The sequence below is a fragment of the Trachinotus anak genome, unplaced genomic scaffold, assembly GCF_046630095.1.
Source record: "Trachinotus anak isolate AG129_WGS33_773 ecotype Australia unplaced genomic scaffold, CSIRO_AGI_Tana_v1 ptg000004l, whole genome shotgun sequence".
NCBI lineage: Eukaryota > Metazoa > Chordata > Actinopteri > Carangiformes > Carangidae > Trachinotus > Trachinotus anak.
Window position 1 is genome coordinate 3507764 of NW_027273855.1, and position 22971 is coordinate 3530734.

Consider the following 22971-nt stretch of genomic DNA (forward strand, 5'->3'; position numbering starts at 1 on the left):
TCTCCTACAAAAACCAAATTAATTGAAAACTATCATGATGATGTTGCGAGATGATAAATCAGGGGACCACCAAAGTGATTACAATTCATCCTGAGGGGGATATGAGTGTCTGTACCAAGTATAATGGCTATCCATTTTGTAGTTGTCAAGATATTTCACTTAAAACTGCTAATTTGAACCTCATGGTTGCACTGTGGAAAAAGTAATTAGGAGCTATTCTTTGTGAAGTACAAAAAAAATCATCAATCAAAAAATCCATCTAATAGTTGGATTAGTTTGGATTAGATTGAATTGGACCAAAGTGGTGGACTGACTGATTGTCAGACTGCCACACTGCCATCCCTGGAGCCAAAAATGTACTCAAGGCCATTATCAAAATGATTTGGAAAACAACGCAACACACTTCTTGTTTTTTTCTTTGAAGCAGGTTGTTTTAAACAATTGGCCAGGGCATTATTATTTCATTAAAGGAACTTTTTATAGGACAACTAAATGAATGTGTAACTGTGTGGGTGGTGTTTGCTCTAATGGTGCAATTATCACCTTTTGTTTCGTATGTGCGACTTACACTTTGTAGCCTATGGGCTCTTCAGCCTGTTGATTTACACAACTGACTAAACAGGGGAGATTTGATGAAACAATGGATTAGGCCTGTTCCTTATGTGCGGAAGACACGAGAGAGTAATTGTATTTCTTTTATTAGACTTTGCTGTTTCTTCAATGTGTCTGAACAGTCAGTGAACTGTAGATTGTGTATACATAGGTATTAGACTGTCAGGTTTTTGGCATGGCATAAACACGCACACATGCAGAGCCTCAGAGAGATTATTGAAAGCAGTCTGCACTGCGTCACTGGATGTGCGCCCTGTTTAATTTTCTGAATGTTTCAGGCATCGTACCTTGTTTGGAAATGTTTGCTACAAGACTATAATTATGTCTGTGTGTAAACTATCAAAATTAAAGCAATCTTTCATGAGCTGTGTGTGAAACAGCAGGTGATGTTAATATGAATGAGGATGAACATTTCTGCTCCGCGACTGTCAGGTTTTGTTGTGGGGCTCACACTGTGTATCATACGCAGCTGTATTCGGTGTGGTATTATTGTGTTTCTCATACTTGTGCGATTGGCTGTGTAGATAGGATAGTCAGTCTTTGGAAGCCTCCACTCCATTCAACATTCGGCTTCTTTCAGCATTTCTTGAGGACGTACATTTGTGTCTTGCTTGTGAAGCTGCCTGGGCCGGCTATATATGCAATTCTCATTCATTTCTTATTTTTCAGTGCATGTTTGCAGGAAATTACCACCACTGTGGCAAATGTAAATAGGAGAACTACATTTGTTATCAGTGTTAGACTGGATAAGGCTGAAAATAAGCTACATTTTTCTGACTATTCACAATGAATTTTCTGCAAGTATTGGGTCAGTGTTCGAAGCCAGATTTAGCTTATTACCACACTGGTCCAAAAACTATTAAGCACTGTTGTGCTGTGTCATGTGTCCCTTCATTACCTTGAACCTGGGTGCTGTATTTCAATCCCACACTCTGCTGCTGTGAATGCTCACTAGTGTACCAAATGTGTATTAATCCATGTATTACTTCTGTTTGAGTAACATTTGTTAACAGCTACAGTGTCCAGTTGTTTTGGGAAAGGATGCAGCCTTAAAAAAAGAAACACAACATTTCTATGATCTGTTTTAAAGAAATAAATGAGCTTGTAGCTCAGTGCCACAGACTGTGTAGGGAAGTCAAAAAGGACAAAAGAAAAATATCGATTAACAATAACCTATCCTTTAACATATTAAGTTGTGCTGTGCATTAATACTCACTGTGCCAACATGGCCCCAAGGCGTCTTCCTTTCCTTCCCAAGTCCTCAGATAAATGGCCAGCAGTAAAACATGTCTTTATATTGAGTCTTGTAATGTTCTGTCTTAGGTTCTCTATTTTCTTTTACAAGGCATGGCACTTCCTACAGTAAATGTAGCGAGCCTATGAAACCTGCCTGTGTGAAAGGCCATATGATTGATGGACAAAGGAGCCGCTATGGCAGCATAGACAGGCCTTCAGCTTACCTCGGTGCTTAATGCCTTCTCCCAGCTGGCATGCCACACTAAGAGATACACTTCAATTATACATGGGGATGGTGGGGGCGCAGACTGTGCTGCCTTGCCCGAGAACTGATCAATATTTTAGCTCCAAGGGGACCAAACATCTAGTGGAGCAGCTGCTGCTTAACAGCTTTACACACTGGAGTGGTACACCTCGTAATACACAGCTATGTTCTGTAGGTAGGTGTGTGTGTTTGTGTGTGTGTGTGTGTGTGTGTGTGTGTGTGTGTGTGTGTGTGTGTGTGTGTGTGTGTGTGTGTGAGTTTGAGGGAATTCAAGGGCCACAAGAGCTTCTGCTGAGGTGACAGTGGGGAGAGATGAGAGCCTCGAGGAGGTGGTGTGTGTGTGTGTGTGTGTGTGTGTGTGTGTGTGTGTGTGTCTGAGACTTCTTTCTGCTGTGTTTGGTGTGTATTGACTCAATTCTTACTTGACTCTTCTTCCTCCATTCCTCCATATCTCATTTCTCTTTCCATCACACCCTCTTTTCCCTACACACACCCACACACACACACACACACACACACACACACACACACAGTGAGAATGTCCCTGTAATTCTGCCATCAGCTCTCCCTGGGGTCCGCACTGCCTGTGTGTGGGGTAGAGAGACACTGAGACAGGGGAGAAGAAAGATATTCTGTCTGTTTTGTACTTTGTTTTTCCAGGCTTTGACGTGTCAATTCCAACTGTACCTTTTGGAATCTGAAGTCTGGCAGTGTTCCTCCTGGTCCTTTCATCGTATATTTCCTGCATTCCTCCCATATTGTGATACATCTCTCGCATTCACAGTCAGTGCCCACAGTTTGTCTGTGAGGCATTTCAGACAGGATTTGCAAAATGTCAGGAGACCAAAACTTGGGTGACAAACTAAGACTACACCCAGTGAGGGCTGAGATCTGTCGCTGGCAAAGCCGGGGATGTTGTAGAATGCAGACTCTTTTGGTTTTTGTAGTTTGAGTCAGGGACAAGGGCGTAAATACCAGAGTCACTGAAGCTAAAAACATGGGATGGGGACTCGGGGAGGAAAGGTTATGGGAACTGTGCTGATTAGGAGGTTGTCATTAAGTGCAGGCATGTATTATGAAAAGTGGAGTCAGTGCTGATGCTGACAGTAGATTTGAACTGTCGCTGAAGCGAGCTCGCTAGGGAAAATGTCAAGGTAACTGCATCATTCTTTCATCTTGCTAATTTCTTGTCTGTCTCAGACCAGCCTTGGCTGTGATCCAGAGCATATAACCTGCCAGGACAGATGCAACTCAGAGTCCACATCCCCTCTGCTCTCAGCACCTGAGTCAGTTTTCAACTTCATCTGTTATCTCCAAGTCAGTTTGGGGCCGCTATCCATCTTCTTCAAAGTCTGTATTTTGCATTTGGAGGCAAAGATAGAAGAGATAAATTGCTTGTTTCTTTCAGGTGACATGTAGTTTTCAGACATGTAGTATTGCCCACTGTCTGTCACCAATCAAACATACTGACTGAGTGGTGGTTCACTTTTTCTTGATGTAAACTCAAATGTTTGTTTTGCTCCTCAGTGTAATCTTCCCACTGATCAATACCTCAAAGGACAACGCTCTCCTGCTTGACCTTGATTTGTTTTTTTAATGTTGCTGCTTGGCTTCTCATCGACAGGATCAGATCATGCAAGAGACAAATGCACAGAGCGGCTTATGACTTAGAGTCAACTATGTGAGAGACTGAAAAGGTAAATTAAATGCGTGGCGCTGTGTGGCATTGATGTGTAACTGATGCCACTGCGTGAAGCAAGACGGCCAGCCATGACACTAGAGATAGATCTACAGCTGCAAGATAGTGGACATAGAGTCAGCAAAACAAGAATCAGTGATGATGCGAGATAAGGAATTTTGTGCTGTATGCTAAAAATCTTTCTCATGCACCAAAATGAAACAACGCCTGGAGTGTTTTTTTTTTGCCTTACAGAGAGCAAATATAAAAAAGAAAAGAAATGATGTGGGTGAAAAACTCCATAAAAGGTTTCATGCACTTTCTTGCTCAACAAATATGTTTCACTTTTCAGTGTTAGCAGATCCAATTTTTGAATGATTTTGAAATATATTAGCGATAATTTAACTACAACCTGTTTCTGTTACTCCTGCTGTGTGAGCAAATTTAGAACCGTCTCTGGTGATAAATGTACAATTTATTATTATAAAAAGCTGAATGAAAGTTCAGTTATGACTGAACTTTCACTGAACGCAATCAGTCGAGGCACATCGGGGTACAACTGCAAGTGATGTTTATGTCGGACTCTCCTATCTACAAACTTTCTTCGTTGGTTTCCATAATGTTTTCTAGAGGCTAAAACATTTACCCACCAGGATTAGTTATTATCTAACAATTAGAAGTAGGTCTGTCAGAATAAAAATGTTTTCAGCTGCTTCTTGAAGATGTTACAGGAGTCTAGTAATCGCAGTCATAAGGGGAGAGCTATGAGTTTACAATAAGTAAACAAGATAACAAATCTGAGATTTGATGCCAATTTTTGGGACTTGTCTTGGTGCTTTGGAGACATTTTGGTTGGTACCAGGAGAGGATTGAGGTTCAGTTGCATGCACGCAGGCCGGCATCCTCTTCTACAATGAAAATTAAAGGTTGGTAATTTCTGAAAAGCTTCACTAGATGTTAAAACTGTCTGTAGTCTAAAATGGCCTCAGATGGAGGTTTTTGTAAAATGACAATTACTGCTCTGTGGAAGTCCTTGCCGGATAGAAATCACATCACTGTCACCCTCATTCCTTGGAGGGATTCCACATAATTGGGCTGTTTCTCCAGTAATTGCTGCAGTCCTCTCATCTTTGGTTGATAGATCAGCTTTTCCCTGTCTTCCACCTGTTCTTTCCCTCTTTTTCTCTCTGTTTGGTTCTTGTGACATAAACTTTGGTTATAACCACTTTTCTTTTAACTTCAGCCACATTGCACACCTCAGGGGGCACAGCGTGCACTGCCTCTTTTCATGCAGTCTAGGCCTCTATCCTTCACCAGTCACTCAGGTGATGGGAAAGAACACCTTTTACTGCCTTCAACTTCTCAATCAGCTCCATCACACTCCTTGCTCTTTTTTTCAGCTGTCATGCTTGATTTTCAGTAGCTGCCTCCTCCACTGCCACATCTTTGATCCTGCACAATGGACTTCCTTGTGCAGTATATAGAGATTCAGGTGTGTGTCATGGTAATGGTAAGTCCCGATCATTTTTATATGATCCAAATTGTTGCCTGGTTCTGTGGTTCTGTGGTTCTGTGGTTCTGCGGTTCTGTGGTTCTGAAGACATATATAAGAAGAATAAGAGTAATGAATGATGAAATTCTGACTGCAGGTACATTAAATAATAGATGAGGAAGCTAAAGTATAGGTCCTCACAGGTTCACCTGGTTCCAAGTGATCAAGTAACCCAACGAGGGAGCAGAGTAGCTTGATAATCAAATAGACAGATTGGCCATTTAGTGTTTTTTCATTAGTAATCACTGTTTATGTTAAATGTTCTGTCTTTAGGAGGTGGTATTATTTTGCCCTGAGGAATCATTTGTAGCTTACATACATGTTGGTTAGCAGTTGCTAAGAGCAGATTATTTCACATCTCTAAATGCCGCTCAAAGAAATCTATGATTTAAGAGCTGTTACTTCAGTCAGTCAACCACTGGATTTGCTGCATTGATCCCATTCACACTTATCACCAGAGGTCTGGAGCCAAGCTAGGACTGAGGTTGGGCTGGGTCCAAGTTACATTTACACTAACTGGTCTCATTCAGACTGCTCTGCGGTCTGTCAGGATCAGGTCTGTTTTGAGGTAGGTTTTCCATAGGTTAGTTTCTAGCTTACTCAGTTTGATTCAGCTGTCACACACATGCATCTTGTTATTCTCCCTGCCTCTCTATCATCCTCACCACCACCTCTCATCTCTCCTGTGCTGGTGACAGTCATAGAATTTCACACAGAGAGGATCTGTGATGCTGATACCCCCTGGTTCTGTGCCTGTCAAATGACTTACTGTATCTCTCTCTCTTCCTCTACCTCTCTCTCTCTCTCTCTCTCCTCTCCACCTCAAGGCGTTGGCTGTGCTGCCAAAACTAGTATCAAAGCATTAGAGCCAAGAATCTTCCTGGGTGAATGTGCTTGCTTTGCTTCATATGACTTCATGAGCTCAGGCACATTGCATATAACAACCAGCAGTTATACATTAGGGGCTAAGAGTTACAGCACACATTCACATTTATAAAGCTTTAAAGCCAGATTGTGTATTCATGTGCTTTTCTATGCTGATCGCCTTTATTCATCTTATGTACAGGCAGGCTCATGTATAACGTGAATAACTAGGACAGGCATGCAGACATGTGGAGCAGGTCTATTATCTAAGTCCCAGGTAGCTGACACTAGTGCTTCCAGCCTCCCAGCGAGGGCGCTGGCTAAATGGAAATGCCCTGTTTTCTTTTCTGTTAGGAAGCCTCCAGGGGTCGAACAACAGGGCCCTGTCAATTACACTTCTGCTGCTCTGGACCCCTCTATGCAAAACCAGTGCTCATTTGCAGCCTCTTTGTTTTGTGCAATGCCTGTGATTCCTCCTTCAGTGTTTGCCAAGTTGCCCACAAGTTGATCACTTGAATGACCACCTCGAGGGGGCAGGAAGAATTAGCCTCAGCTTTTGCACTCTGATAGCACTATGAGAATAGTAATTGCATCCTTAGCACCAACTGCCACTGGTAGGACTCCATGAATTCATTGCAGAGTTACAGTTTTTGTGTTATCACCTTTGAAATAATCATCTTGTTAGAAAATGTGGCACAAGGTAAATACACAACGCATGCACAAATTTATATTTGTGATTGTCATTCAAGACGGCTATAACCACCATCACAGTGTTGTCTCTTTGTCCCTCTTGCCCTCTCTTTCCTGCCGTAGCTTTACATCTAACAACATTGCTGCCTTGCACTTTCATCTGCCTCTTTCCTGTCATTAAGTTCTCTGTTACCCACAAAGGGGTCTTAGCAAAATCCCCAGAAACCGTAGACAGGATGGTTGTTGATGGTGACAGTGACTTCAAGCTATATGCCTCTGTGCTGATGATGTTTTAATGTCACCCCATTGCTGTTTGCCCCTCTTTACTCAAATTGTGGAGGGGAGAATCAATTACTGCTTTGTTGACAGTCGCTGTGGCGTATAACCTCTCATTAGGTCCGACATATGCCGCGCCTGGCGTTGCTTCCAATGAGGCTGCTTTCTCAGTGATGTCTCCCACTGCTTCCATGACATTGGGAAGGAGCCTGCTCTCATGGCGTTGCCTTAATGTTAAGTTCTGTTTGTGTTAAAATGGTACATATTTGAAGCTTTGCTCAGGCAAACTGAGGAAAATGTAAATGCTGAATATTTGAATGTCAGAACAATTTAATTTCCATAAATTAGGGATTTAACACTAAGAGAATTTAAAATAATATTTTTCTCACAATTTCTTAATTAGCTCTGACATTTGCATGTAATAAGTAAGTTATCTAAAAATATCCAGAACTCAGCTGACGTCTGTTGGCACACGCCTCGTCTCACTCCCTATTAGTACAAAACACCACAGTGCATTCACGTCTTATTTGCAGCAGTACTACTGCTTCCCACAACAATACGCAGTGAAGATTAGTAAACATTGGACACAGTGTGATATTAAAAGCCACTGGACAGAAATAGCATTAATTATCTTAACATTTTCAAAATTAAACATAACTAAAACTGAATGTAACCAAATCTGAAGAACGACACGACCCAACAACAGGTGCTGCAGCAGAGGATTCCCAGAAGCTTCTGTGTATGAACATGTTCTCAGGATTCTTTTTTTTTTTTTTTTTTTTTTGATACAATCAGTGAGAATGCATTGGGGAATAATAAAAACAAAACCTAATAAAAAAAAGAAAGCATTATGTGGATGTGGAGTCAGATTCTTTTTTTACCTAGAGGACATATTTACCTGACTTTCTCTGGAAAAAGACAAAGCATGTCCATTGAATTTACGGCCAAATATTTGATGGTATACTATATTGGAGCGTTAGAATTGCTAATATGATAAAGTGACCGTAAGTTAGTAATTTAAAGAGGTGGATTTAGGGGTCCTGCTGTGTCTTCGGGGTTAGGATGCTGACACAGCACAATGTTCCTGGCTGGAATCTGGCTGGAAACCTTTGTTGTATGCCGTTCCCTATTTCTCTCTCTCTTCCTCATTTCATGTTTCCTCTTTCCTATTGCTATGTAATAAGGGCATAGAAAAATAAAAAAGATAATAAACAAAGTGGATCTAGTGTTAAGCCCTTGACTGGAAAGTCTTTACTGTGTAACAACTGCAGGTATTGGAGTTGGCCAATAGACCAACATAGGAAGGGAAGATTTGCCTTCAGTGTATCTTATTCCAAATCTCAGCAAAGCTGTGTGTGAGAAAACAGTGAGGCTTCTTTGTATCTGATCAAGAATAAGGAGGAGACATAGCAGTGTAACACCACTACTGGAATCTGAAGGTAATAAGAGGACTTTCAGACATCCTGTCACCTACATAATGTTTTTATGTCTCAGGAGACGTTATGTTTTCAGGTTGTCTGTCTGTTTGTCCCTGTCTTGTGAATGTGATATCTCAGTAACGCCTTGAGGGAATTTTCCTTCAAATTTGGCACAAACATTCACCTGGACTCAAAAATGAACTGATTAGATTTTTGTGGGCAAAGGTCAAAGTTCAAGTTCATGGTGACTTCACGTTCTTTTGAATGCGATATTTCAGAAATGTCCTGAGGGAAACACTCACTTGGACTCAAGGGTGAACTGATCAGATTTTGGTAGTGGAATATCAAAGGTCAAGGTCACCAAGATCTCAAAAACACAATTTTGGCTATATCCAAACTGTCAAAGGTCAACTTCACAGTGACATCATAGTGTTCTGCAAAAATACTTCTGAACATTATTCAACACTGTAGCTCAGGAAATTGTGACTGTTTTTCCTGCAACTTCCTGCATCTCCTACAACTGTGAGGCAGTTATTCTAGTTACTTATTTTATTTATCATTAATTTTGCCAGGAAGGTCCAGGGAATCCTGGTCAAGACAGCAGGACATGGCACTCTGAGGTGTAACATGGTGCAGCTAAAGATTGTTGTATCATCCTGGAAAAATTGTACAGTTGTTTTGTTGTTGTTCAGGTCATTATAAGAGTCAAATGCAGGTAAAAAATATTTATTCAGAACACTTGACTTTATTTAATTTGTACTTCATCTTGTCTGTCTCAAAATATTCATAACCAGTCATTGCTGCTTTCTTCAGCATTGACTCCGTCTTTCTGTGAATCTGAATTATTGCAAATGGTGGAAGGGAGATATTTGTTCCATGGGGACAGTGTTATTTTTTTGCAGGAGATTGGACCTGAATCAATTTGGAGGTATATCAAAGCAGTGAGGCAGATGAGAAAAGGAATTCTACCTTTGAATTGGAAATCTATCTTGAACAATGTCCATGTTTTGATTGCTCAGAGACTAGGGACTACGTCTTTCACCACAATGCAAACTCTACATCATTACAGGGGGACGAAATTTGGGTGAACATGACAGAAAATAAGGACCCCCTCCCAAGCTCGTTTATACAGCTTGGGATGGGTTCAAGAGAAGTTCATTCAAAGATGAGGCTTTGATTTGGGAGTTAAGGTTGGAGGGAAATAAATAAATAAACTGAGTGAAAGTAAAGTTTTCAGTCCATGAATACTGAATGACATGCATCTTGGGATGGGGGATGTTTTTACTTTATCAGCTCATCCAGTGTTTGTTGCTGCTATCTGTCTGAAATCCAGCTCAGCAAACACAGAGTAAATGCTCAGCACCTGAAAGACTGTGCATCGCCTTTATTGAGAAATAAGCCATATGTCAGATTAGGACCGATGAATTGTATCAAGATTTCATAAAAAGTTTCCATTGAAAGCTTTTTCCACAAATTCTGAGCCTCAGTTCTCTTACATTGTTACTCATCCCACGCTGTCATTGGCCCATGTTGACAAAGCCCTGAACAAAAATGTGTAAATGCTGAATCACTTCCAGCAGGACACTTGCATCCTAACACACTGGTTTGTGAGCCACAATGTTTTTTGAATCTCAACGTCCTTGTCAGCAAGGCAAAGTCCAACGGACATATGAAAACAAGCATGGAGACAAATAGCTAAATCAAACCATGGCTAGACCACTATCTTTGCCTCCCTGGTTTTCCATTTGTATTCGGCAGTGTTTGTATTTGGAAAAGTAGTAATTTAAACTCACCGTGCCCAGAGATAAAAGACTGATGTTGCCGAAATGGGAATGCCTCTGAGGTTTTGAATTTGAATATATGGCTCTGTTGTGGCTGATAGCTGGGTCTAAAGATGAACAGGCTATGGCACAGTGGGCTGGGAGAAATTGGCTCTGTATTTCAAAGTAGCTCATGTCTACTTCAGTCATTTTTTTCTGCTGACACTGTCATGTTCTTCTTTATGTTTTGAAAAATATCAGGCTTTAGAGTGCTCGGAGACCAATTGATCACAGAGAATTTGTGAATCTCTTTAACATATTCAGGCCTTTGTGCATGTAAATCAGCGTGGCTCTGCTGTAGGTAGGCTATTATTTCCAATTTGAATGGCAGATCAGCGTCTGTAAACAATAGCACCTTCTTGGCCTGAACTACAAACAGGCTCCCAAATGACTCGACTGTCTTCCTCTGAACTTGAGTAAAAATAGCGAGGTCAGACCCCCCACATAATCCCCAAGAGTCTCCTCAACAGCGGGACATACCTCTTGAATGTCCTCACCAATCAGGTATTCTTGTTAACCCCGGATGTTTGGCTCATTCTTTTTTAGAGACTTGCAATATGGAGAATGACACAAATGTGCACAGTATGACCACAGAGAACCAAACGCACTACAAAAATTGGATGAAACGACTTGTTTTGCTCATCTTTCTAATTAAGGGTTAATACCCAACAAGATAAACTTTGATGATTGTAAAGGATGCAAATGATCTTAAACTGAACTGTCATTTCATTTGGTTTCAGTCACTCAGCCTGAAATCATGTTCATTTTAATCCATGTTTTGTTGAGAGATGGATATTTTGTTTTGCCCTAACCACTCAGTAATGAGCGACATATCCGTTCTGCTGATGTCATTTTTATTTGACACAGGGCAGTTCACTTCTTTCATGATGATTGAAATCATATGCCCATTGAAAAGTTTTTCCTTATGTAAATTCACTAGCAATAACCTTTACAGATAAATCCATCTCATTTTCCTGTAACTCTTTTTCATGGACACAGCTTTTTAGCAACATGACATATACATTCTTAATTCTACATGCAAAGCTCTGATTGGTTGATTGCAAAAAATGGAGGGTTAAACACTTTAGTTACACACCTGTACATATCTACTTTAACTATTGCTGTGGTGTGACCATCATGTGCAGAACTTGTGGTATTGAACATTTTTCCTGTTGTCACTCACTTCTTCTGTTGGTTTGAAGACAGCCATGTTCCTTACACATAAAAGCATGATTCCGATTTCCGCACAGATTTTTACTGCCCTTATATAAGTTATTCTAAGAATTTATGCTTTAAGTTTCTAGAGAACAGAAGAATTTAAGTCTATAGCTGTTCACTCTCTTCTTATTTTGACTGTGCACCATCTATAATTGTTTATATGTCATTTCCCCTAAGACGCTTTCAACATGCAGTTTATTGGCCATCATTGTTGTATATGTCAAACTAAAAGAGCACTTGCCAACCGAGGAAAATGCTGTGGCAAGGAAAAAAATGTGAACCCATTTGAATGACCTGGTTTTCTGTATTTATTGGTTATAAAATGTAATCTCATCTCCAAATGTAGACAAACGCAGTGAACAAACCCATTAAACATTCATGGTGCTGGTGGGAAGCATAAGTGAGCCCTTGGATTTAATAACCGGTTGAATCTACTTTGGCACCAATAACCTCAGGACTTTGTTTGAAGTCATTCTGTAGTAGATTAACTTTGATGTTTAGGGTCATTGTTCTGCTGCATCACTCGGCTTCTACTGAGCTTCAGCAGGTGGACGGCCGCTGTGACATTATCCTAAGAGACCTTGATAAACTTGGGAATTAATTTTCTCCTTAATGATGGTGAGCTGTCCAGACTCAGAGGCAGCAAAGCTCCAAATCACAATACTCCCTCCACTGTACTTCACCTTTGGGATGATGTTTTCATGTCTGTGTGCAGTTCCCTTTCCCCTCAAACAATTCAACCTTACTTTAATCAGTCCAGAAAACATTTTCCTAATAGTGTAGTGAAGAGTTAAGCTGCTCTTTGGTAAACTTTAAGGGCACAGCAATGTTTTTTTGGAAAGCAGCGGCTTCCTCTCTGGTCTCCATTGTTGGACAACATGCTCCGTGGAACCGTGCACCATGATTTACACATGGTTGACTCATAAACAGAGATGTGAAGCAGCTCCAATGATCCCTTTAAGCCTTCACTTGTTACTCTGAGATTCTGTGTTACTTTACTGATCATTCTGTGTTGTGCCTTTAAAGCCATCTTAGCTGGGTGCCAACCTCCAGGGAGAATACCCACAGAACTAAATCTTGTCTATTTATAAAAAAGTTTGCCTGACTGTGGACAGATTCATATCTAGACTCTTTTTTTAAAAATTGTTTTTTTGGGCGTTTTTTATGCCTTTTCTTATTATAGCTCAGTGGAGACTGACAGGAAATAGGGTAGAGGGAGGGGAATGACATGCAGGAAAGAGTTGGACCGGTGACTGCCTGTTACGAGTGTCTTGCGCTCAACATGGTACGTGCCCTAACCACTCGACTACCAGGCCGCCCCATATCTAGACTCTTTGAGATAACTCTAACCATTTCAGCTCTATGGAAATCAACAATTCTTGATCATAGGTCTTCAGAGATCGCTTTTTTGGTTCACAGCATGGTTCACATCAGCAAATTTGATTTCGTGAATAGCAAACTCAAAATGTTAAATACGTTTTTTATAAGGCAGTGTGGCTCTAACCCACACCTCCAATCTCCTCCAATTACCTTTTGTTGAAGCCATTAGTTGAGGGGTTCACAGGGTTTTTCCCACCTATACAGTGAATGTTTGAATGATGTTTTCAGTATGAACAAGAACGGTTTGTGTGGTATTAGTTGTGTGCTTCTTCATAATTGTAACTTGAATAAAGACCTGATCATAGTTTAGGACAAATGTATAAATGGAGGTTATTTCAAAGGGTTCACTGACTTTTTCTTACTGTAGGTCTGCTAATGTGCTAAATGTCAGCTAAATTACAGTAAATGTCAGTTACTGTAATTCCTTTAGAGCTAAGCTGCTATGTATCTATTTAGAGTTAATGAAAAGTGTGTGTGCCCTTAACATTTCTTATAAATTATAATATATTTACAAAAAGCTTTGGAACAAGACACAGCATTACTGATAAGGAAAATACATATTTACAGTAACTGGTCATTACTACGGCTTGTGCAGATGGTTAGGGCTTATCTAGTTAGGCTTTTAGGGTAATTACTAACTTAGTGCTAACTTGTTAACTTTCTTTAAATCTTTGTATTTACCTGCCAATGCCACAGTTCAGCATTTGATTCAATAAAATGTTTTTGTGTTGTTTAAGTATAAACAGTGTGGTTTATATCACAGACTTTAATGCTGCCACTGCAGGGACTCTTATAAGGTCTTGTTTTATGGCACTACATAGAATCCAAGCGGCATTTTCAACAAATTAGAACTGTATTGTCTTTCTTCACACCATGTTTATGTTTCCCTAGGTCCTGTACTTCCATACGTCTCTGCGGTTACCGAGCACGGTGGTGGTCCTGGAGCTGGTGTCACTGTCACCCAGGCCAGACGGTTCCCAGCAGGCCCTGGGCCGAGGCTTCACAGTCCTGGAGCTTTTTATCAACAGGCCAGATGCTCAAGCTGCTGATGGGGACAGAAGGTGATTAGCCTATTCCTAATTACACCAGTCAGGGATTAATGATGTTTTGCGTGAGGAGATGGTTGAAGGACAGGTGTAGTTGTAGTGAAGGGATTGCACCTTGAATATCATCAAGGGACTGTCATCTTGTCTTACATAGTTTTACATGCTAAGCTTTTTCAATAAAGTGTAACAGAGATATAGCCATTATAAATGTCCATCTTTTTATTATATGCAGAACTACTATTGTGCATAATGCTTTAGGTGAGAGCAGGGTTTACTCGAGGATGGTAGTTAAGGGGGGGTAGTTAAGAGATAAGAGATACTAGTTTTAGACACCACAGTGAATTATACCCAACAGAATGTTTGTTATGTGGAGACCTATAGAAGATCCATTCATTCATCCAGTCACTCATTCAGATTGATTTCATTTTCCTAGGCTGACTCTTCACCATGGATCACCACGAAGCCTCCTTCACCCCCTGCTGAAAGACACAGCTGACTGTAAGAACCCTTTTTTCCATACTATGTTTTTCAGGTATTTATTAGGTCGGGTCACTCTAAGTTTTCCTGGTTTAATGCAGCAGGAAAGCTAAGATGGGCCGCAGTACATTTGGGGTTTAGCAGCATTTATTTTCAGGCCAGAAAGGTTACCTGTGTTTTCTGAGGCGAGAAAATTGACAGACACCCCAACCTACAGCTGTACACATGACGACACTGTCGACAAACACGGGTGCCGTTATGTCCTTCGCTATGTTATAGCGAGTTTAGCTGTTCTAAAATGTAATGTAATGGATTATGTCATCAGGTCTAACCTTTGGAGACTGTAAATCATAAAGACGGACTAATATAACTAATCAACAATTACTCATAAAACTAAATGATAAAGTATCAAATACAAAGTTCAATCAAAAATCAAAGCTCAGGAAAACAAAATATGTCTAAAAGAAAGAAAAGACTTGTGCGAAGCCTTGGGCCATACAGTCATGAAGATAAGCTACACATCTGAAGCACACAAGACCTTCACAGTCTTGAAATGAAAGTGCTTCCAGGCAGCCAGGGCTTAACATATTATTGACTGTAAAGTTCTCAGTTTTTTCTTTTATGGACAGTTTTAGTAATTTTTTTAGTTTAACTTTTTTCTGCAGAGACTATGTGCAAGTTGAGTCCCAAGTTGTCAGAGTGATTTTAAAGATTGTTGCTCTCTTGCTCTCTCTTTGATTCCCAGCAATTACGTATATCTACAGTAGGTAACGAAGAAAGTTCTGACTTACGATTGAATGAATAAATATAACTGTAGCTCTCTCTGCTGAAGGTTCACATTCCTGGCTTTGTGTGAGAGTTGTTTAGGGGAATTAATAACTATCAAATGGAGTTATAGACTAACATCAATTTAGACTTTTAGAACAAATCTTCTTGAATTATTGAGTGTGTTACCGAAGCTCTGAGTTGGTCTAGATATGTCCTTACTTGGCCTAAAACCAAGACTATGAATTACAAAATACTTTAGTGCCTCACAGTATGAATAACACTGTGCCCAGTGAGAGCAAGAGTTCCTGTCTTGGCTATCATGTCACATGAATATTAGAAAACCTTCTCTCAAACGGACTCTTATGCTCGCTGAATTATTAACTACATGCCTGTTGTTTAGCGGAACGTTTGAAGGGAACCATACTGCTGCCACTCTTGCTGTTTCTCTTTTATGGTCAGAACCCTTTTTCATTTCTTCATATCGCTTTTATTCTCATCCACTGTGACAGGGACACACAGTCTCTGTATCTGCTGCTTGATGTGAAACATTTTGAGTGTGAAGTTGTGCAGCGAAACAAGTATCTAAAACTGTTCTCTGAAATAAGTACATTTCCTTATAGTGGTCATTCACGTCTGATTGTGTGAAGGAATTATAATGAGAAAACATGCCCTGGAGGCTGACATTATTTTTTATTCTTTACTCATTACAAATTCCACATTATTCAGTTTCCCTGACTTTGTTTTTGAAAATACTGTGGCTCCAGATAAGAATTATATTTTCATTATTTCTTGATGTGTTGCAAATGAAGTTGGGGTCAAAAGTTGGATTGAATAAAAGTGAGTAAATTTAAACTATAAATTGCTGTATTTCAAAATGCCTACCATATTAAAGTGATGGCAAGCATCACACACCATCATCATTACAATGGACTGTGCTTCCTCACAGTCCTAAAGCAAGCTGCTGGCTTAAGGCAGAGATATAGTCCAAAAAGAAAAAAGCAAACACACATGCTGTTCTGTTTATACTACAGTGGGTGTCTGCATACATGGACGGGTTCACACATGTTTTATCAGCATGTGCAGCTCACTGTGAACAAGTATGAGACAAATTGTACATAACATGGACCTTCGTGGCCACGCTTACCCTCACAGACATAGCAACTATAAATTATCCTTTTGGTGCTTAATCGACACAAAGGACGACAATAAGGTTTTCTTCATTTTTTTTTTATTTGGGGAATTTATGCAGTTATTAGATAGTGTCAGTGTAGACAGGAAATGCAGGCAGAGAGTAGAGGAATAACATGCAGCAAATGGTCAGCCTGCTGGAAGTCGCCACTCAGGGCATTTGAGCCCATGTGGCATGCACTCTAACCATTCAGCCATCAGGCCGCCCCTGGTTCTCTTTCAAAACTGATCAATTATGTAGCCACCTATACTACAAGCACAAAAAAGATAATTTTATTACCAAAGAGCAGTTTGGCTGTACTAGCCACTAACAGAACCTAAGTCCTGTTAGTGAAAAGGAGGCAGGCCTTACCTGAACTCCAGTGAACTCAGCTTGACTCCACTCAGTCCCTGCAGTATTCCCTGACTGCATGGCTGGGTCGGCGTGCTCCTGTCCTCTAGCCGTGTCAACTGCCGTGCACTGAGCACAGTTTCAGTTCATTTAGGTTCACAAACAGACACAGACACAGACTATGGAAACTAAACCAAAATACTTCAGAGTGAAGGTTATTTTCTGTGGGTCCTTCACAACAAAAAGTTTGCATTCATCTGCAGCTCACCACTCTCATGCATCCATGCCTCTACACCCCCTCTCCGTTCTTTGGTGTCTGCCCTCAGGTTGGCTCATATTGTGTATTATTACCTACCCGTTGCTCCAGGCATGTTTCAGGAATTGAAAAAAACAAAACAAAATGTGAACGAGGTAGTCCAGTTTGAGTAATACATCCTTGGCTTCTCAGATGCAACACTGCATAGTGGCTAAAATGCTCTGAGACAGGGTTTAAAATTCTGAAAACGTATCATGGCAGCAATTAATCTTCAGATGCAGTGGTGGTAATGAATACAGTTGTAACAGTTCATTCACAAAGTAATCTGCCTGCCATTAATCTGGCATGAACATGATCTTAAATGCCCCATAGTTTGTCTGAGGCAACTTCATATAGAAATTACTAGAACAAGCCCTTTTCTGTGAAACTGTGAAACATTTTGTTGATTTTGTAAATCATATTACACAACAATTAGTTCCGACCAAGTAATTTGATTGGACAAGAGGCGTTCCATGAGTGCTGATATAGAGTTCAACAGCACTGGGACTTTTAACTACATCTATCACTCCACTTTACAGGTGTTCTATTAACTGTTAATTAGTTATCTGTCTTATATTGTAACAAACCTTGCACCGCAAAGATGAATATATTTCCAGTACATCACTCCCTGTTGTGTGATATTGCTTAATTAAAACACTTGTGCAAAGAAGCTGATCTAGACTGGCAGGATATAGCATAAGATAGTATCTGTCCCCTTGTGTCTTCAATGCCTCATACCTTCAGTTGCCTCTAAATGCATCTTAAACACTGTGTTCTATGTGCAAATACTGTATCAGCTTTCCCGACAAGAGCAAACAAACCTTGATGCTGCCATTTACACAATGGAGCTTATTTTCTGTTCCAAGGCCAGCAATTGTACTCTGTCCCCAGGAATAACCAGGTAGGTCAGCTCTCTCTCCGCTGTTTACTGCGGTCTTTGTCTTTACACTCCACTGAGAATTGTTTGCTGCATCGCAACGTTCAGCAAAAGCTGATAGAATGAAAACAGGGTCAGAGAGGAGACTTCATGCTTTGCCACCACATGGAATGCAGTTTTATGCAGCATTTTGCATGGAAAATATGTTTTCTGGGTTCCTCTCACTGTGGAAATCAAGATAGATAAATGGAAAGACAGAGTGAAGCTGCAAATAAACGCTTCATTCTTAACCCTCATTCCTGTTTGTAGCAGCTGGAGCTTAAATGTCAGTGAATTCAAGTTGGCAGTGCCACTTGCTGCATCGCTCACATGCTGTCAGTGTACATGACTTGTGTTTACTTTGTGTATTTTGTCATGTGCGTTCATTGGTTAGTTGACAGAGAATGATAGGAAATAATTGATGGGACATGAAATTTGAATTGTTGACAGTCAGATTCCAACTCAGTAGACTGGGGTTGCATGTTATGCACCTTAAAGTGCTGTAGGTGGATTTATTTGTTCCAACATTTCTAACTCTGTTTTAAAGAGATAACATTTAATGTTGTACAGCATATTAGGATCACACAGTTTGTTGCAGGGCTAGATGAAAAGTTAGGGGATCACTAAGTTTCATTTTCTGGAGACCATGAGCTCTTCCTCTTGTTCTTCTTACAAATCTCTACTCTACTGCATCAACACAGCATTCACCACCCAAAACACACAACAGCATTGCAATACACAATATAAAAGTTTGAATATACAAAAATATACAAAATTAAATATTCCAATTTTGTATATTTTTGTTTAATTCAAACTTTGAGTTGTTGCCTTTGTTATAAATGACCCGTTTTATTATGTGGCTTTAACTGACTTTAAAGAGCAGTCAGGTGGCCATGAAACTAGGAGTTCTCCCGGTGGTCCTGATGCTGAGTCAGGCCTGACCTTTAACTGAGGATGAACTGTATGCATCACTTAATGTTGATGTTAAGTGAAATGGTTGAGGATAAGGCTGGTTATGGGCTGTATTTTTCTTATTGTCGACAAATGCCATGAAAAGACCAAAAATGCACAATAAATTTTGATCCTGTTGAGAAATATTGCTTTTTGTAAGTTTTGCTACATATCCAACGTTAGCATTAACAGAAACATTCTGAGTTCAGCATCAAACCCCATTCCTTTACTCACCAAGAACTGTTTCCAAAGGTGGAAAGCAACGTCAATTAGAACTTGTGTCTCTACCATGTCTTTTCTTGTATTGAAGTTAGTATGCTAACCAGCTAGCCCGGCACATCTGTCCTGAAGATGTAGCACTGCTCAGAGAGCGTATTAGAACCTCGGGTCTTGTAAGGCTCATGTTCAGTGGCAGAGAAAACTTACAATCTGGATTAGTGAACATAATAACTAGGTTTGCAAGATGACAGAAAGTATTTTATGAAATCTTTAGTGCGCCATTATCCAGAAACTACTGTTAGCAGTAACAAATGAGTCGGCCAACCAAGGCAGCGCACCACTTTACAAGGCTTCAGCTAACTCTGATAAGGCAAAGAAAATAATTTGGCTCATTGTCCTTTTCCTTTTTCTTTTTCTGGTACTTTTTCTTTACACCAGAACATATAGACCATTTTTTATTTCTATGAAAGACATTTAACCAGTGACGGTGGTCAGTGAATTACTCTTTCATTTCATTATTTCCATGCCTCTCTTTCGAATAAAAATGTTACACACTCTCACACACTCTTCTCTGCTTCTTCCGTAGTTTCAGACAGACTTTAATTAAGACATTATATGTCAGTGAGTGAATGAAGGGTTTGCCATGCAGTGAAATGGACCAAGAGTTAGAAAATAATACCCCACTTTTCTGAATTGAGAATCGGTTTTGAATTAAGAATCAACTCCTAATAGAGTGGCCACGGCAAGAATTGCAATCTAACTGTGAGATTCACAAAGATTTTCTCTCCTACAGGGTGGTGACGTGGAGAGGTATTGAGAGATACAATAATGCATTTGTTGACAATAAGAAAAATACAGAATAATGGCAGCCTTATTCTTCAAAACACTTGTGTAAATAATTGCCTCTTAATAGCATAGAATTGCATGTGTGTGGAGGCAAAGACTCACATTTACCTGGAATTCTACAGAATATTTATACAGAAAGGAAATTTTTATTTATGAATGTGTTGATTCTTCTATGATTCTGTCATAACAGAATCTGTAGATTAGCAATGGCCGTGCTAGCTTTGACAACAGGCCTTTTGGCAACATGTAACTCATTGCTAAGAAGTGCCACTGTCAGGGCATGTGCATGTTTTCTGAGTAAATGTGTGGTGTGGTGTGGTGTGTGTGCGTGGATGTAATTGTTGCCGGAGCAGGGACAGACAGGGTATATGTATATATTGGAGGCTGCCAAACAATATGTATTTCTGTGTTCCACTGCCTCACCAGGCTCTCTGCCACTGGCTTAGTAACACACACACACATACACACACACACTTACCTTTCTGGGTTAGGTAAGTACATTGATAGAGATGAATACCTAAGGAAGAAAAAGAATGAGGGGTAGAGAGGTTTGTACAGCAGATGACTACTTGGTAGAGAAGTAGGGATTGTAGGTGACAGTTTGCATAAATTCTCATAATATTTATTATAATGATGACGAGAAAACATACAACAACTGGGCTGATTTAAAAATACAGAGGGATGAAGCTAAATACAAGAAAAGCACAAGACTCTTCACTTTCCAGGAGAAAATAACAACTTGTTCCAAGGATGTCTGTGAGGATTCTCAGTCACCCAGGTCATGGTGTTTCTAACTGCTATACAAAGGTAGCTGACCTTGCTTGGTCTCAAGCAAGCAGTGAGAAATTAGGTTAAACATAGTTTTAACCTATGAAATACAGGTTGGACCAAAAAGTTATTAAGGTCAGTGGAGAAAAACCTGAGTGAATAAATATCATGTTGAGTTGGTCTGAATTGGAACAGAAAAAAAGAGCAATGAAAATACAGAAGGAAGAAATGGAGTGGTGGTGACATAGAAGTCAAAACTTCTCTATTTTCCAAAGCTGGAGTTAGGGTCAAGAGGCAGGAAATGGGAAAAGGAGGGAGGACAGAGAAGAGGAAGTTGCCTCGGGCCTGAAAGTCTTAAAGGATGGGAGGCAAAAATAAGAGGAGGAAACAAGCACGAAGGGAAGCAGTAAGCTCATTGGCTTGATCTAAACCTTCCCTTCCGACCGACTGGGAGGAAAAAAGGAAGGAGAAGAGAGAAGAAAAAATGGAGAGGGGAGGACGGAGGGCTCCTCTGGGGCCCTCTCAGTGTGAGGAGAGGACAACCAGATGGCACATTGTGTTCACATTAACATATCTTTATTTTAGCAACACCGCGATGCATTAATTTATTGCACATTTCTGCGTGTGGGGGACAGAAAGGTGATGCCATGACAAATGTTGCCACTGATAGACCAAAAAGCCTTTCTGTGGCTACGATAAAGATGTTTGCCAGGGTCTGTCTCGAAGGCATCCCACAGAAGTGTTTGTTTTCACCACCTACGCCAAGCTTTACTGCTTTACTGCTGTTTGGGTGAACTTCAAATTTAGAACAAACATAATGAAGTTAATCAACACTTTTCCCCTGTTGTGGCTTCTGCACTTGTACCTCAGCCGAACGACTTCATCAGCAATTAGTTGTTAACACATTATGCAGTGTTTTCATGTTTAATTAGTATTATTAAGTATTTCTACTACTGAGTGATACAGCACAATGTTTATTCTAACTATATCCAGTTTTTGAAAACCCTTTTTTGGTAAAAATAATTTTCCAAAAAATCTTCTGGCAAAGATTCCTACCACCAACAAGAACAGTTTCTTTAAAATAGACTGCGATCTATGAAATATTGTGTCAGCATCAGCTGCTCTGGGAATATCCATGCTGAACTACCAAAGCAGCTATTGCTTAGTACCAAACATAGAAACAAACGAATCTTGCAAGTCACCACTTCAAATCCCTTCACTCTTACCTATGTTGGCAGTAAAACCCTTTCTCAAAAATCACCCATCTCATCTTCATTTCTTTCTTCTTTCCAACTCAACCTTCTCCCAGAACCACTGCCTCTGTTTGTCTGATGCTGAGCCATTTTTTGGGTCCCCCCCCCCGCTTCCTTAGTTTCACATCTCTTGCCAAGCTGCTGCTCAACTGACTCTGAGGTACCACACTTCTGCTGTAAGGAAATTTTGGGGTAGTTTTCTAATCTATGCACAGCATCTGACTGAAACCCAAGCTTGATGCATAATGAATAACAAGAAATAAATGATGAAAAAGTTGCCGACACCTGGGCACCATCTGTGTGAAGAAAGTTCTATGTTGATTCCCCCCTCTTTTTCTCTCCCTTCATACCCATCCTACCTTTTTTTGTGTCATGGTAAGAAACACCTTCTCAATAAAAGCTGCTGTCGCCACTGAAAATGTTTGTAGAAAAGAGTTGAAGCTGTGCTGCAACCTCAGAGATTTCCCCAAACCATTTTCCTCTTTTGGCTTTTGACGTAAGCTCTTTTTTTTTTTTTTGTAGTGAGCTAACTGTTTGAGAGAGTTAAAGGGTTTGGCTGGGTTGAGTCATGGACAGGGAGGGGAGGAGAACACAGTGATATAGTCCATCGTCGTCTTTCCTTCTCAATCCCTTTCATTGACTTTAAAGATAAAGGCACTGGCTCTGCCCCGAAAATGGATGAAAGCTGTCTGCAATAGAAATTCTACCCATCCCTCCTGCAAACGTTGCCTAATTTTATTATTGTATATGATTAGAAAAGCGCAATTTTACAAACAGAACTCTCCCTCAAGTCCCTAAAATACAGATTATTTCAAATAGATGATCATAAATCTATTTTCTTTTCAGTTGTACTAAACAGCTGATCCCACGTGGATCTCTTTGCTATTTTGCTGCTTTTATATTC

At 40.2% G+C, this 22971-nt stretch overlaps 1 protein-coding gene across 1 annotated transcript in view; it reads left to right on the forward strand.

Annotated features, from left to right (window-relative positions):
• The window catches only part of nphp4 (nephronophthisis 4), a 163998-nt gene that overhangs the window by 10481 nt on the left and 130546 nt on the right, over window positions 1–22971 (forward strand). The window contains exons 4-5 of the mRNA XM_071475288.1: window positions 13901–14070; window positions 14489–14553. Of these exons, the coding sequence (XP_071331389.1) occupies window positions 13901–14070; window positions 14489–14553 (235 nt within the window). The remainder of the gene's footprint in view (window positions 1–13900; window positions 14071–14488; window positions 14554–22971) is intronic.